The 16,657-nt window shown below is 34.9% G+C and overlaps 1 protein-coding gene across 2 annotated transcripts in view; it reads right to left on the bottom strand.

Moving 5' to 3' along the window:
- Nucleotides 1-16,657, bottom strand: part of Cdc23 (cell division cycle protein 23) — a 268,183-nt gene that overhangs the window by 149,240 nt on the left and 102,286 nt on the right. For both annotated transcript variants that reach the window (XM_090385187.1, XM_090385186.1), the window contains exons 7-8: nucleotides 15,346-15,523; nucleotides 1,591-1,688 (exon numbers count right to left, since the gene is read on the bottom strand). In XM_090385187.1, coding sequence (XP_090241313.1) covers nucleotides 1,591-1,688; nucleotides 15,346-15,523 — 276 coding nt within the window. The remainder of the gene's footprint in view (nucleotides 1-1,590; nucleotides 1,689-15,345; nucleotides 15,524-16,657) is intronic.

Consider the following 16,657-nt stretch of genomic DNA (forward strand, 5'->3'; position numbering starts at 1 on the left):
CATGTAAAACCTTGACTATGGTCTACTACCAAAACCAATAGGGCTTTTTTTACACTACTGGCATTTGGCAGAAACTTGTGCTGGAAAGTAAAACTGTTTTGCACATTGAATGTAATTCTCTGTATCAAGGTCTTTTTTTTGCTGGGATATTTTTGAATGACACATGTGATAAAGGTAGCCTTTTAGTTTGGCTATATTAACTTCTGTAGAATCCAATTTCTCCAATATACCAGGTGGTTATAAAATAAGTTTCTCTATTCAGGAGACCCTAGTGTCAAAATGGTTAGAGTTAGTGATATGAAAATCAGTGGGTATGTCATTTAGGGCATGGGGAAGCGATCTGTAGTAGAAAAAAAAAAATAGTTCAAATTTCCACCACCAGGGTAAAATGGCGCTGCACATATGTAAAAGTTGTTGTTTACTTCAAGACACGCTGCTTACGTAAATCACATTCCTGGTAGATAAAAGCAGAAAGGCCAATGCTACTGTCAATAACCATTATGGCTCTTACAAAAAAGGTACATGCTCTTTTAGTAAAACTGTTCTACCAGTATAACAGTAATGCTAATGCAGCACTACATGAATATTGGAAACTTAAAAGTTTGCATAAAGGTCCTTTGACATTAATGTTAATACAATAGATATGTCTTCTGTTACTCTCTCTATCTTGTTTATTGTTCACACTTCAGAGCTTTCTAAATGTTCACTTCTGTCATGCACTGAAACTGTCTGTAATTAACCTAGTTTCCTAACCTTTTATATGAAGTTCACACACACACACTCACGCACACACACACCTCCCCAGCGTAGCCACTATAGTCTCAACAATTACTAGAACTTCTCTTGGCACTTCTCATTTGACAAATGCATATTATATCTTTATAGATTCTATTCTTATCCATCACTTATAATTTTTTTTTATTTCTCTCTACTAAATTATACTTTTATTTTATTTTTATTTTTGTTATTTAAGTTACTACTTCTAATTTACAAGCTTTCATATATTATTCTGTAAAGATTTAATTTCTCATCTCTGTTTCTCTTTCATCTTTTGTTTCTGTCTGTTTCCAACAAGACAATAGGTTATTTTTGAACAGTAATAAAATGCTTAATTTTAGTGTTATTCGAATCATTTGAAATGGCATTTTGGCAAGTGGGTTGAGTTACAGTGCAAAATTGCTTCACTGATTTCTGACAGTCTGACATGTTATTTTTCACAAGGGCAAACCCAAATCAAACTTTTTTTATCAGAAATAATTCTTATTTTCTCTGAACATTTCTCCCACTAATTTTTTTTCTCATTAAAAAAACACAAAACAAAACCATTTGGAATAATCATCTATTCAAGTTTATCTAAAACACACCGTATATTGTATACTAAAAAATAACTAAGTAGTAGAGAAATGTTTAAGCTAAAGGTGAAATATAACAAAATGAATATAACCAGAATGTTAACTGTTTATATCCATTTGTCATAAGTTAATATTTGCAATATAAAAAAATATAAATTAGAATAAAAATATTTAGAGAATACTAAAAGAAATGAATTATGAATCTCTTCCCCCCATATGTACCCATAGATATACTTACTTTGACATACAGAAGATTTGAATAAATATCCATATTTTCCAGCCTACATGGATCAACTTTTTGAAGAGACTGAAAACTCTGAATTGCTTGGTCAAGATCTAAATTTTTTGTTTAATAACAGTTTATTCATAGTTAAACACAATTAAGGGCACAGTTATTTAAGCTAAAAAAATAATTTTTTACCATTTTTAAAAATTTAAATTATAATTATTATAATTCATAATAATTGTTATAATAATTAAAATATGAAAAAGTTTCAATAATAGTCCTTTAGAATTAGAACAAAAATGCATACCTGCCAACTTTGAGAAATGAGAATAAAATTTTTTCAAGCAAAAATACAGATCTGTTTTTTAACTGGGAAAAACAGATCTGCATTTTTGATTGCAAGGGAAAAAAGAAAAAAAAAGCATTCTAGAAATTTTCTTCTGAATTATTATGAGCTCTTAGCTTAAGAACATGCAATTTACAAACTTTCAATCTTATGAACAAACATTAGACATTCAATTTGTGAACTTGTATCTTGTTCTTGTGAAGTTCCACAACAGAATAAAGCAACATCTTTTGAAAGTAAAATTAGCATTAGCATTAGCAAAGGCACATAATACAAAAAAAACAAACCCCTTATTTCACTCATCCACTCGCTCCAAATGTTTGTCAAGTTCTGCCTTGAATCTATTTAAGCTATCAACTTCTACAACGACAGATGGAAGTTTGTTCCAGCAATCAACCACCCACTGGCTAAAGGCAAACTTCCGCACATCTATCCTACAACCGTCTTTCCTCAATTTGAATTTATGCCCTCTCAGGTGGTTATTCTGAGCAAGAGGAAGAATCCCATTAGTACTGAGCATGCTCAAACCATTCAAGGCTTTATACACCTCAATCAGATTGCCTCGCAGGTGCCTAGCCTCCAGACGCTGAAATATGCAAAACTTAAGCCTTTCTTCGTAAGAGTAACTCTTTTAATTAGTAAAAATAAAACTGTAACTTTTTGTGCTGTTGTTAATTTATTTACCAATTTGGCAAACCCATCAGCAGGCATTTGCTTAAGTGCCCATTTTTTGTCAAAGAAAAAAAAAAAAGTGACAAATTACAATTCAATTATTGCATTTCCTTTCAGACATACATCATTGTTATATTAATGAAGAAGTTTTAAATAACATGTTTTCATTAAAAGTTGGGGAGTTCCTAATACAGGAACTCCCCAACTTACGTAATACTCGACTTTATGTAAGTTTTTGCTGGCCAGTGCAAACTGAAAAAAAAAATATGGAAACGTATTTTGCATTTGTAGGGATAAATGGAGGTATTGTGAAAATATCGTAATGTGAACCCAATAACATTGTTTTTTTTTTGTAATTCGTTCCAAGTCCTTGGAAGTTGAAAATTTTGCTATATTACTAAGCTATTTATCTCTCTAAAAGGTCATATTTATAAAGGAAATTGCACTACACTTCCATCATTATCATATGTTTTTGTTATAAGAATTAATTTTGAATGCCTTTGATATTTTTCTAAAACACCTTTCTGGAGGTCATGCCAAAAAAAAAAAAAAAAAACAATTTGCACTTTCCGGTTTATTGGGCTTTTTTGTCAGTGCAATCTAGCCTTCCTATTATAAATGGGTAGTAAACTTGATCTTATTGCATTTGTGATAATCTCGATAACTGGAATTCTGTGGGTTTTTACGTTATGGTATTATGGTGAAATGTGTTCCCCTTCACTGAAATCTTCAATCATATAGAAAAACAAATATTCAGAAACTTCACTTCTTTCCTATTTACGTATTACAATGATGAAGGGAAAGGGACCAACGGAAAGTGCAAGTGCTGGCAGTGCCAGGAAATGAAACAAATTGATTTAGAAATGAAAATGAAAATGATTAAAAAGTATGAAGCAGGACAAAGTCTGTCATCTATTGCCAGGGAATTAGGTCTTGCTGCTTCAACAGTGAATATTATTTTAAAGGACAGTACGCGTATAAAAGAACATGTCAAAGGATCAATGCACTTAAGATCAACAATGATCACAAAACAGTGTTCAGGTACTATATCGAAGATGGAAAAGCTATTAACAATATGGATGGAAAATTAGATTCAGAAGCAAGTGCCCCTGAGCCCAATGGCCATTCAAACAAAGCAAGAAGTATTTATGAAGATATTAAGGATAAGTATGGCGAACCCCAAGCCAAGTGCGTGGCAAGCAATGGGTGGTTTAATAGGTTCAAACATCATGCTGGTTTTCAAAACATTAAAGTATGCAGTGAAGTTGCCAGTGCCAATTCTGCAGCTGCAGAGAAATTTTGTGTTGGAAAAAATTATTGATGAAGGCAGTTATTCAACGCAGCAAATTTTTAACGTTGATGAGCCTGCTTTGTATTGGAAAAAAAGGCCAAAAAGAACATACACTGCCAAAGAGGAAAAACAATGCCAGGTTTCAAGGGTTCAAAAGATAGGACCACGCTCTTGCTTGGGGCTAATGCAGTGGGAGAATACAGATTGATACCACTGCTTGGGTACCATTCTGGAAATCCACATGCATTTAAGGGCATCAATAAAGCCACACTACCCATGCATTTCTGATCGAACCAGAGAGTATGGATAACAATATCTCTCTTTGAGGATTGGTTTAAATGCTGCTTCACTCTCAAGGTTGAAAAATATTGTAAAGACAACGATGTTCCTTTCAAGATTTTGCTTCTATTGGATAATGCTCCTGGACATCCCATGCATCTAAGATGATTTCAATTCGAATGTGAGAGTTATATAGCTACTGCCAAACACAACTTCACTCATCCAACCTATGGATCAGGATGTTATTTCGAATTTAAAAGCATACTATTTGCACACAACATTTGCTCAAGCATTGTCTGCAGTAGACGGTGAGAAAAATTTTACGTTAAGACTTTTGGGAACCTTACAATATTTACCACACCATCTTAAACATTAATAACGCCTGGAAGGAAATTGCTAAAAGTTATTTAAATGGCACATGGAAGAAAATATGCCCACGGTACATAAAAGGCTTCAAAGGATTTGAAAAAGACGAATCATGTGAAGAGGTTACAGATAAGATTGTAAAGGTTGCAGAGCTACTTCAGTTTAAGGTTGTTGCCAAAGACATGGAGGAGTTAATAGAGGAAGAAGAGAAGGAATTATCTAATGAAGAACTTACTGACTTGCAGGCAGTGATAGTGAAAGAAGAAAATGCCGATGAAGCTCAAGATGAACCAAATGAGGAGCCGAGACACTTCATCACTAGAGAGATGGCAATGGAATTTTGTGAAATTGCATCAGCAACGGCGAGGTTTGAGAAGATGGATCATGACAGCGAATGATTCATAAAAGTTAACAGAGGGGTGAATGATATGCTTGCTTGCTACAAAGAAATCTACGATGAAAAGAAAAAAGCCACCGTCCAGTCATCCATTAAGATCCTTACTAAAGCCATCCATTCTTTAGTAAGACTGAGTGGTTGACCCCTTCTAAATCTCCACAGAGGTGTATTATCAGCCGAAGATGTCGATTCTGGCAACGATGCTCGAGAAGTAAAACTTACTGACTTATGCCTGTCTCTTCTCTTTTTTTGTAATTTTATAGTTTTTAAATTTTTTAAATTGCACGCTTTTGTAATTTTTCCTGCGCATGAGATAAAAAATTGAATAAATACAATAAATAATTCTATTCACATGTTCGTAGAACATTTTTTTTCTGCTCCAATCAATTCAGTGAGCACAGTTGTGAGTGCTGCACAAGCATGGGGGAAATTCCGACTTACGTAGAGTTCCTCAGAATGAAACCCAGGGAGATTCCTCAGAACGTTAATCAGGGAGTGGCTGTACATGCAATATTAAAAAATATAAACTTGAAACCAATATAAGTGCCAATACCAAAGAACACAGGAGTTTTACATTTTCACTTATGTAATTGAAAAGTGCCAGCATACGCAATTCCAGTGCCAATTATGAAGGATGCATTATAAGTGCAGTCCCCCTCCTATTCTTCATTGCTCTTTGCATGGCAACAAATTACATCATACCCAAAGGGAGCGAGTTTAAACAAAAAACAAACGTGCATGCTAAAATGGTGTTATTTTAAAAAATTATTTAAAAATAAATTTTTAATTGAAAAAAAAAAAAAAAAAAAAGAAAAAAAGATGGATTGTTTGTTATTTGGTTTTCAGGAGAATTAGCAACTAAGGCCATATTGCTCCGGGATATGCGGTGGTCATTCCCTGACCTTTCCGCATCCTCCGTAGTTGATGGTCACAGGCTCGAACCCCGGTCTAATCAAGAAGCGTGTGCTACACACTGCTGCTCCTGCTCGCCTGGCTACGGAGGTATCAAAAGATGGATTGTTCACAGATGTGTTAATAACACATTGAAAGGATGGGTGGCACGAAGACAAGAACAATTTTGATTTTTATCCTTGCCATTTTAAGATCAAAAATGAGTTTCTTTATGGAATGCATCTACTGAACTGTTAAATATAGCACACTATTTAAAAAATATTTTTGGTGAAATGTACCACAAGCAAATGTGTGATGAAATTGCAAATTTAAAAAAAAAAGTGATTTCTGTTTAGAATGGTTTAACTTATTGACCAGGCAAACTGCTATTCCTCATTGGATTCATTTCATATATCTAGTGATAAACAAGTGGCTTTTTAAAAACTTTATTGAAGTTGAATAAAGTGTGAAGAATTTCCATTAGGTTAGTAGCAGTACAATTTCATTATTGGAAGGGGGGTTGGGGATTGGCTAATTATAAGCATGAGCTAGAAAAGTGTTACTTCTGCAACTGCTTATTTCTATTCAAATTTCATATACATATAAATAATCGTTTATTGAAAAAAAAAAAAAAATTTTTAATTCATTTTGACAAAGTAAATCTTGATCACGGATAAAGTCATACCACCTTTCCAGTAAAACTCGATAAGTCACTAAAAACTGGCACTTCAAAATTATACAGTATAACCATACTTACAAAGCTGTTGTGTTAAGCTGCATTGCTATAGTGATTTTAAAAGCAAAAATGTTCTTGTATACTCATATGCTTTATTAAGTCATAAGTATGGCTTCTCAAAATGCAGGTCCAGCTCAATTGTACATTGTAATAAGATATTATTATTTTAAAATCTTATTTTTATCATAGTTGTTGTGCATTTTTGTGAACATTTCATTTTTTGAAACACATCCTGTCATTATATCAATGGAAAATTGAAAATTGCTCCTGATTTATGAATTTTCTCTTTAGGAACAACTTTTCAAAATGCAGTCTTTGTAAATATAATTTGTGAATATAAATATAATTTTATTTTTATTTTATTGTACTAGGTGGTTCCTGCCGAACTTTGGCAACCCTGCCAGATATTTACAGTATAAACATACATTACGGTTACAGATTTACATCTTACAGAGATTGTATGTATGTAAATTGTATGCAGGATCAAGGATTTACCCTATAGCCACTGTAACTTCTGTGCTGCAGTCTTAAGGCAAAGCCAGTCATGTGTGGTGTCAATGTTTGTCTATGTAGTGTAGTGTCACATCCTGTTGTTGTGTTGTGGACTGGCCTCTCAGCCACTAGGGGAGGAATTACCAGGATGACCCCCTTTCAAATATCCTTGCCACAAGGAGGTGAGTCATCTACTGCACACATTAATCCCAACCTGAAAATTAATTCATGAGGAAGGAGTGAGATACAGTGCAGAGTTAGGGTCAGGAGAAAGGAAATAGACAGATGGGAACTCTAGGAAGATTTCTCCATAGAAAAGAAGGGAGTAGGTATGAATGAGGTAAGTAGATAGTGGGACAGTGTGATGTATTCCACTCGTCTGGCAAGAGACCCAGTTCAGGTCAGAAGTCACCTTGCCCTGGTCCACATACCAGGGCCAGCAGTGGTAGAGTGGTGCTCCACATCGCTATTATCCTCTAGTTGCTACATTCCACCTTAGTTTTGTGCCAAGGCCAGCAATCTTATGCTTGTGGATCTTGTCAGTGATAATAGTCAGTATCGTCAGTAATTGGTGGTAATTGTCATTCTATTATTTTTTCTTGGTTCAAGTAGCTTGTTTTTTCCCTTTCAGTAGGTTTTTATGGATGGTAGTCTTGGTCAGTAGACATTACTGTACTGTGGACTTAACACTTGTGGTGGAGGCTCTGGAAAGGTTTCATTGCTGTAGTAAGCTGCAGGGGGGGGGGGATAGTCCCTGTGATATTTTTCCTAAGCATTTCTTTTGACTTTACATTATTCTTGCTTCCTATTTGTTATCTGGAGTTAAAGTTCCTTCTTTTGTCTTCTTTAGTTTTACTGGTGCTATGCCTTTCCTTGATTTAGTCTAAACTTCGTTTTCTTTACTGTGGTACCTTCATCTTGTGATAGGGTAGTGATTTCACAGTGATAAGTTATGTATCACTGTGTGCTCACTGTCAGTTTCTGGGTCTTTTCGTTTACTTTCCTTCCCTGTATTCCTGTTTTGTTTGTCTTCCACATATCTTATCTTTGTCTGTTTCCTATGTTTTTTGTCATGAGCCTGACCTCCTCCGTGGCTGCAGCCTTGAGTTGTTTTGTAGTTGAGAAAGAAAGCTTGTTGCTTTCTTTCTTCCTCTGTGTCTTTAAGTTTTGTGTCTCTGTAATTTATTCTTTGCTTTCTATGCTAGTTTTTATCTCTGTTCTTGCATTACTGTGTCTTAGCACTAGTTTTCTTTCAGGGTTTTGTTCACTTTTATGACCTCGGCAGGAGTGACTTCCTTCTCTTCCAGGTTATTTCTAATGCCTTTACAGATGTGGCAGTCGAAGAGTACATGGTCTCAGGTCTCCACCTCTTCACAGTGGCAGTGTTGGAAGTTAGAAATTCCCAATTCATATAATTTAACAGTCAGACTCCCATGTCCTATAATTAGATAGCTTACTTCCAAATCTGGGATTCTCCATGTTTGTATTATATTTCTTTTGCCTGTGGTATGAAGTTGTGGTCACCCTGCCAAGTGTGGTTTCCTGTCACCTTTGCTGCCATTTCTCATTAAGCATTTGCCTTATTCTTCATTTTTCCTGTTTTGGTGGTGCAGTTACATATACTGTGATGCTATCATTTGTGGTTGGAGTTGTCCTGTGAATGGCAAACACAAGGCCTTTATACTGTACCTCCAAATCCAATGGCAGTTTTCCGATTATGAACAAAAGGGGCAGGGTTGAGACTGTCCTGAAGGTTCTGGAGATGGCCAGCAACATTGCTCTTTGCACCTGTAATAGCTGCTTTTGTATGGCTGTCTTTTTTTACTCTGGTCTACACATGCTGCTGCAGCATAGGTCATAATGGGTAGGAAAACACTGTCATAATAGGTTTTTAGTGCTCTACCTTTTAAGGTCCCAATTTTTTCTGGCAACTTTAGTTAGCATGGCCATATAGTTTTATTCCTTCATGTGAAAGAAAATTTAATTTTTCATCTAGAATTATTCTCAGGTATTTGTCAGTCTGTACATATTTGACTGCCTCAGTTTGATATCTAATTATTGGAGGCCCGTGCATACCTGTTTTCCTTTTGAGCAGCATTTGACATATTTTAGATGTAATAGTATATAATAGAGCTATGGTACTCAATATGTTCTATGTTGACATCAATATTTGTAGAAGAATAAGAGAAGTTTACTTCAATATGATACGTAGAATGCTTCCGGATGATACTCTCCAGAAATTAAAACAAATAAAAGATTAACGCAAAATGATTACAGTAAATTATCAACATTTAAATGAAGCCAATTAGGTTTATGAATTATATAAGAGGGTTGGTAAAAATGTTCTGAGAACAGGGTATATAAAATGAATTAATAAATTATAGTGTAGGTTATTTTGAAAGTTTAATATCTTATAAAATAACATGGAAAAAAAAAATTATAAGTCAGTGTTCTATGCAGTTTCTAAAAATTAATTTTTCATTTTGGTAGGCGAAAGAAGAATGAATATCCTGCAAATCAAGCACTGTTCAATAATCAATTTTCTGACCAAAGAGGGCAGAAACATCACCCAGTTATGTTACTGTTGAAAGGTGGTTAGCAGAGTTCATAAGAGAATGGGAATCAGTTGAGGATGATACAAGGTCTGGTTTATCATCTGAAGCAAAACAATTGGCATCATTGAAGATACAATTTTAGAAAAGAAAAATTAAATTGTCTGAACTCGAAAAATACTTAATATTTTCCATGGAAGCATTTTAACAATAATACATGAGGCATTTGGGAATATCCAAAAGATTGTACAATTTGGGTTCCCAGAAATCTTTCCATTCATGACAAACACCAGAGGGTGGAGTCATCAAAAGCACCTCTGGCACAATCCTAGCCACTTAGTGGCTAGGGTTTTTCTCTGTAATGCTTTCCATAATAAGCCCTTCTCATCAACATTATAAACATTTTCTTTCTCTTAATTTGCTATAAATGAAACAACCTTACTTTTAAAGGATGACGCTGCCAATTCGTCTGCAGAAAGTGTCTCACCTTCAATATCTAGTTAATGTATATGATGTCTCAGTTTAAAGTTTTTCAGTTAACCTGTGCTTATCTTAAAACCTTCATTACCTATTAATTTTTGATTAAAATCCAATGCTTTTTCATGCAACATTGGGCCAGACACTGGTTCACAAAAACATCGCTCTGAAGAAAACAAAAAAATAAATAAAGTGAGTGCACTGTCTAAAGCGGCATTTTCAGGTTTCGACATCGTCATTTCCCTGCTAGATCCTCCTTCACTATCCGTAGTCAACACAAATTCTGTTATAGCATTGGAATTTTTCTTGATGTCGTAAATTATTGAAGTCCCTACATTAAACTCTTTGGAGAGATTTCCTAAATTTTCACCTTTTCTAATTCTATTAATAATTTCCGTTGTTTGTTGCAATGTTAAAACTGTGTGTTTTCTTTTTGTTCACAGTTAGCATTAGTATAGGCATACGATGCAAGAAAGCAAGCTTATGCAGCATCAGCCAAAAAAAAAAAAAAAAAAAAAAAACCCTCCCATTTCACTACTTCATTTGTTCCAAATGCCTGTCCAGCTCAGCCTTAAATTTATTTAGGCTATCAACTTCCACACAACAAAGCATGGAAGTCTCTTCCATCAATCAACTACCTGCTGGCTAAAGGCAAATTTCTGCACATCTATTCTACAACTGTCTTATCTCTATTTGAAACTGTGTCCTCTCAGGTTCTTAATCTGAGCAAGAGGAAGAATCCCATCAGCATTCAGCTTGCTCAAACCATTCAAGGCCTTATACACCTCAATCAGATCACCTTGCAGGTGATCTGATTGAGGTGCTACAATTTGCAGAACTTAAGCCTTTCTTGGTAAGAGCACCCCTTTCTTCCCTTCACCAATCTTATTGCCCTTCTTTGTACTCATTCTAGCCTCCAGACCTGTACTATGTACAGGTCTGGAGGCCTCATTTTAGGAGTACTCTACGTGTGGCCTGACCATTGCCTTGCATAATGGGATAATCACTTCCCTGTGCTTGTTAGCAAAATTCCTATATATCATTGACAAGACTCCATGACCTGCCCTGGCAGCCCGTCTGCACGGTTCAGTGAACTTCATATTTGACTGCACAATTACCCCCAGGTCTTTTTCACTTTCCACTTCCCTGAGTGTAGTACCACACAGTTGGTACGTTTCTCTTGGGTTATTGCTAACCATGTGCAGTACTTTGCATTTGTCAATGTTAAACTTCAGTTGCCACTTCTCAGCACATTTGCCCAACTTATCTAGCTCTAGATGGAGTAGCATACTGTCATTAATAACCCTGCCAACCTTTGTATCATCTGCAAACTTTAACATTAAATCTGATATACCTTCATCGATATCATTGATAAATATACAAAACAACAATGGGCCCAACACTGGGGAACTCCACTAATAAGATTTGTCCACAAAGAGCAGTGCCCATTGATTACCAGTCTCTGCCATCTCCCACTCAGCCATCCCTTTATCCATTGCAGAAACTTTCCTTAATGCCATACCTCTCCAATTTGTACAGCAGTCTTCCATTTGCAATAGTATCAAAAGCTTTTCTGAAATACAAGTATATGATATCAAAATTATTTTTGACATTCAGTTCCTTTGTGATGACATCATATTATCCAATGATATTGGTCAGACAAGACCTCCCTTTAACAAACCCATGCTGTGTCTTAACTATTACTACAGTCTTGTCCAGATGATCCTGCAATGCTTCTTTAACCAGCGATTCCATTATATTCCCTGAAACACAAGTTAAACTAACAGGTCTATAGTTACTTGTGTCACCCTTTGTGAATTGGTGATACATTTGCCCCTTCCAGTCCAAGGGGATCTCCCCTGAGTCCAAGGAAGCTCTCATCATAATTATGGCTAAGGGTTTGCTTAATTCCTTTGCTGTTCCCTTTAATATAACTGGGTAGATTCCGTCCACCCCAGGTGCCTCTTTTATGTTTAACTTCGATAATCTCTCCTCCACTTTGCTTTCAGTTATTACAAAATCATTTAGCTCCCTGTTAGAGTTTTATAAACTTCTGGCATTCCCCTCATTGAATAACTTGTCATGTGTGAATGTACATGCAAAATACTCATTCAATTTATCAGCTACCTGAGCATGATCATCAATAGTCAAGCCATCTATGTTAAGTGGTCCAATCCGATTCATCCCTTTCCTTCTAAAGTTTACATAAGTAAAGAACTCTTTGCTGTTTTTCTTTGCATCCTTTGCCAAAGATTTCTCGTAATCTGTCTTCGTCTGCCTAACCCTCCTTTGTGACTTGATTACAGACTAGTTTATATCTACCATAGGCTTCTGTGTCACCTGATACTTTATATGCATCCCATACATTTTTCTTCTCTGCCACGAGCCTCATTAATTCATCTGACATCCATTTAGGCCTAAACCTTGAACAGTATTCTTAGCTGGAATGAAAAGCCTAGTAGTCTCCAAAATTAAGTCCTTGTCAAGGCTTCCCATTTAGAATTCAACGTTAGTAACATCATCAGTTGATCCCACTGTAGTAGCCTTTACAAAAGCAAAAACCCTTCCCTTTAGCCTTGATGGTAGTTACATCTTCCCACATCAGTACATTGTGATCACTGTCACCCAGTAGTTCTTTTATCTGCAAATTCTTAATGCATGAATAATCACTGCTGATAATCAGATCAAGAGTATTACTCCCTCTGGTTGCCTCTTGAACATGTTGCTGTAGTAAACAGTCATCTAATAAATCCACAAAAGTCCTGATAGTGTGCGAGTGACTAACCCACAAGTTCCAGTCAATATCTGGAAAGTTAAAATCCCCTATTATAAGACATTCTGATTTACTGGCCCACTCTATTTCTCTGCACAATTATACTCATTATAGTCATCAGATTCATTAGGCCTATAACACATACCTACTCTCATTTTTCTTTTCCCAGTGCTTATGTAACACTAAACAGACTCAACATTGCATTGTCCACCAACATCAGTTGGATGCACTTCCTGAAATTTTATATGTTTGTTAACTAACAGCATAACCTCTCCTCCCTTCCTGTCCTGTCTATTCTTTCTGTACACATGATACTCCCCATATTCCAATTCTGCACTGCTTATGTCTGTGTGACTCCACGTCTCTGATATCCCAACAATATCTGCCTTTGATGTCTTGACTAGCACTTCACGCTCATCAAATTTATTAACTATACTCCTAGCATTGGTGTACATGCACCTGTTCCTACTCTTAGTTGCCCTAACACAGCCCATGTATTTACTTGTTCCACTATGACTCCCAGCAGTCCTGGAAATCTCCATTACCTTGCTTTCCAGGCCATTCTAACAGAAGCAGTGCAGTCTTGCTCGTCTGTGATCTTTGTTTGGCAGCTCTAGTCTAGGTCATGATTTATGTTTAAATACAATTTAATTAACAATGAGATTTAATAAGATTAATAATATTTTGATTAACTGATAATACTATAATAAGCTAACAGATTCCTAATACAGTGCTTCGTATTATGCTATCAAGTTTTACTTTATACTTGACGCTATCAGTTCAAGATATATATACGTTATGCTACTTCTTATTGACTACAATATGGTGGCTAGTTCAACAATATTGCCGCCAACACTGGGAGTTGTAACTTCCAAAAATCACTGGTTAAATTCGAAATAAGAAGCTAATGAATGCTTCTAAACCTATTTAATATCTCTGTAAAACACAATGTACTATGTTAATCCCTTCATAGATGATCCCGAGATATCTGGTTTTTAGTTTTAAAAGTTATTTGGAACTACACGAAATATCTCGAGATACAATAATACCTGAAGCAAACAATAATGCCTCCAAATTTAGGAGTGAAACATATTTTCTTGGACATTTATTTGGCTCACTTTGCATTAGCCAGATAAATCCTGATATTTCTCGGGTTTTTCTTATGCCTGGCAGCAGATGACTGGCTTTCATTTTACTTATATTTACTTATTGTACTGCAACGTCAGAACAGTAGTGCATGTTCCTATGTGCCGCCAGTAAGCAAAATAAAATTTGCTGTCCTAAATGCTGAATACTGATAAGCGTTAATCAATTAGAAAACTATATCGAAAAATATTTCGGCACTCTCTTGAACCTCACCTATCCATTTGCGGCGGCTGTGCGTCAGAATGTAGTTGGTTCATGATTATTGCTTGTGGTGGGAGGTTACTGCTTCTGCATTTCACTTGATTTTTTAAATTTATTTATATAATGAGTAGTGACAAGTGTTTTCCTGTTCCTTTCTTTTAGCTCAAGCACTAATTTATTAAAAAAATCTATAATTTGCACACTTTTTGGCATACATGAGATAACACGGGATAACCCAATTGGGTTAATTACTCCCATGTATTTTCTACTAAAAAAATTATAAAAAATACAAAAAAACTGTACAATGAGTACTCGCATGATGCATACTTTTAATCTGTAAAATAAAAAAAGATGATCCATTATGGCACATTTTCATTCGGGAAGGGGTTAATTAAAGAAGAATATGGTAAAAATTAAAAATAATGTATCCCTTTACAGCAGCAAAAAATCCACTGACTGTTCTCCTCCACGACCAGAATGCCCTCTTATACACTATATTTTACTGTTAAAAATTGAGAAAAATAATAAATCGCACAGTTTTGGGCGGATATTATTCTTACTGAATCTGAAGCTAAACTAATCTGACATTCACTCATGGTTTCTGAGAAAACAGTAGTCTCTGTGATATTATTCTAAAGCACATTTCTGAAGGTCACATAGAATTCTAGAGGTGACAACCATAAAACAATAAAAACAATTTGCAGTTTTTGGTTTATTGGGCTTTTTGTTTGAACAATCTGTTATAAACAGGTAGTAAACTTGATCTTTCGCTTATTATAATCAAAATTCAATTTGCAAACGTGACCACTATAACCGGAGTTTACTGTATTACTATTAATAAAAAAAAGAAGAAAGATCAACCTTTCAAATTATTCCGAATAACTAACGTTCTACTGTATTTTCAATTATTAAACTCTTTGCAGAGCAGATTAACACATAAGTGTATTGAACTTCGGGATAAATAAACTTAAAAAAAAAAAAAAACCACAGAGAATTCTGTACCTATGTCTTTTATATTCTTTCCTCAGAACTTTTTGATCACCACTTGTATATACATAATGTAAATGCTTTTAGATATGAATTTTTTTTTTTTATTCAAAGCAATCAATGTAACTAAAGGATAATTTCAATAATATTTATATTTTTACCTCTCATATTATGATATGCAATAGCCATCTGTGCCATAATATATGTGCTTGAAGAAAATCCAATATCTTGTAATTTAGTATATATATCCAGGGCTTGTTCATTCAGTTGCAGTTCTAAATATGTGTGGGCAAGAAAAAATTCTTTAATCCAATGATCTGGCAAAGAAAGCATTCCCAACTGTAAAAAAAAAAAAAAACAAACCCATAAGGAGTTCTTTATTTTATAAACTCTCTCTCTCTCTCTCTCTCTCTCTCTCTCTCTCTCTCTCTCTCTCTCTCTCTCACACACACACACACACACACACACACACACACTTTAAATAACTAAATGAAATTTGCTTTGAATTCCTATGTTGAAATCCATCTTCGCGCCTGGATTGGATTTTGAGTTCCATAAAATTATGTACAAAGAGAAGTTGACACTGTATCACGCAAACTTCATTTGTAGCTAAATTAAAGTGATTTTATTTTTTTGATTGAACATTACAGAATTAGGATTTAAAATTAAAAATTCTGACTTGTCACTACTTCACTAAACATCTTAATCTACTTTACTCGACAGGATGTTTAGATATCTAATGTATAGATACAATTCTAGTATATGTGACACTTGTGAAAATTCTATTTGAACTTAAAAGAGATACATAAGACACAAAGGTTTAATTAAGAAACTGGAACTACAATGATATGAAACTTGTTTAGATAAATTTTATAGAAACGATACTAAATATTGTTAGTAATCTATAGTATGGGTTACATGGCATGAAATTATTAAGAACTTTGCAAGGACAATTAACTAATATATGAAACGAAATGCATGTACTTACTACATGCATTTCATTTCATTACAGAGACAAAACTGTACTGCACTAAAGAACTCTAGTTAATCAAATGGCAGGAAAGATTATGCACTCTGGAAACCACATAACACTGACAAGAGAACTGATTAGTGGAAACAAGAGAAGACAGAGGATGATGTCACTGCAATACTCACTAACCACTGGAATACAGAATAAAAATCTAGTAGTAAACAGGTGACATAACAATTTAAGTTTAGAACTGTTGAGAGAGCAATGACACTGAACAACTTGAGAAAATTAGTTAAAATTCCAGATAAACACCATTGATTATACAAACCAGGGATACAAGATAATAATCTCAACTGAAATTAACTGGTTTAAAGAGGCTTTCTGGATCTGTTTCTATGTTTACATTTATGGCTGAGAACCTGCTGATCTAACAAAGTCACTAACCCAGCAGAAAGTTCTTCTGGGTTAGTGACTTCATTTTAAGATGTCATGCATTTCATGGA

This window comes from Mastigoproctus giganteus, chromosome 11, assembly GCF_048544385.1.
Source record: "Mastigoproctus giganteus isolate SK-2022 chromosome 11, ASM4854438v1, whole genome shotgun sequence".
Lineage (NCBI taxonomy): Eukaryota > Metazoa > Arthropoda > Arachnida > Uropygi > Thelyphonidae > Mastigoproctus > Mastigoproctus giganteus.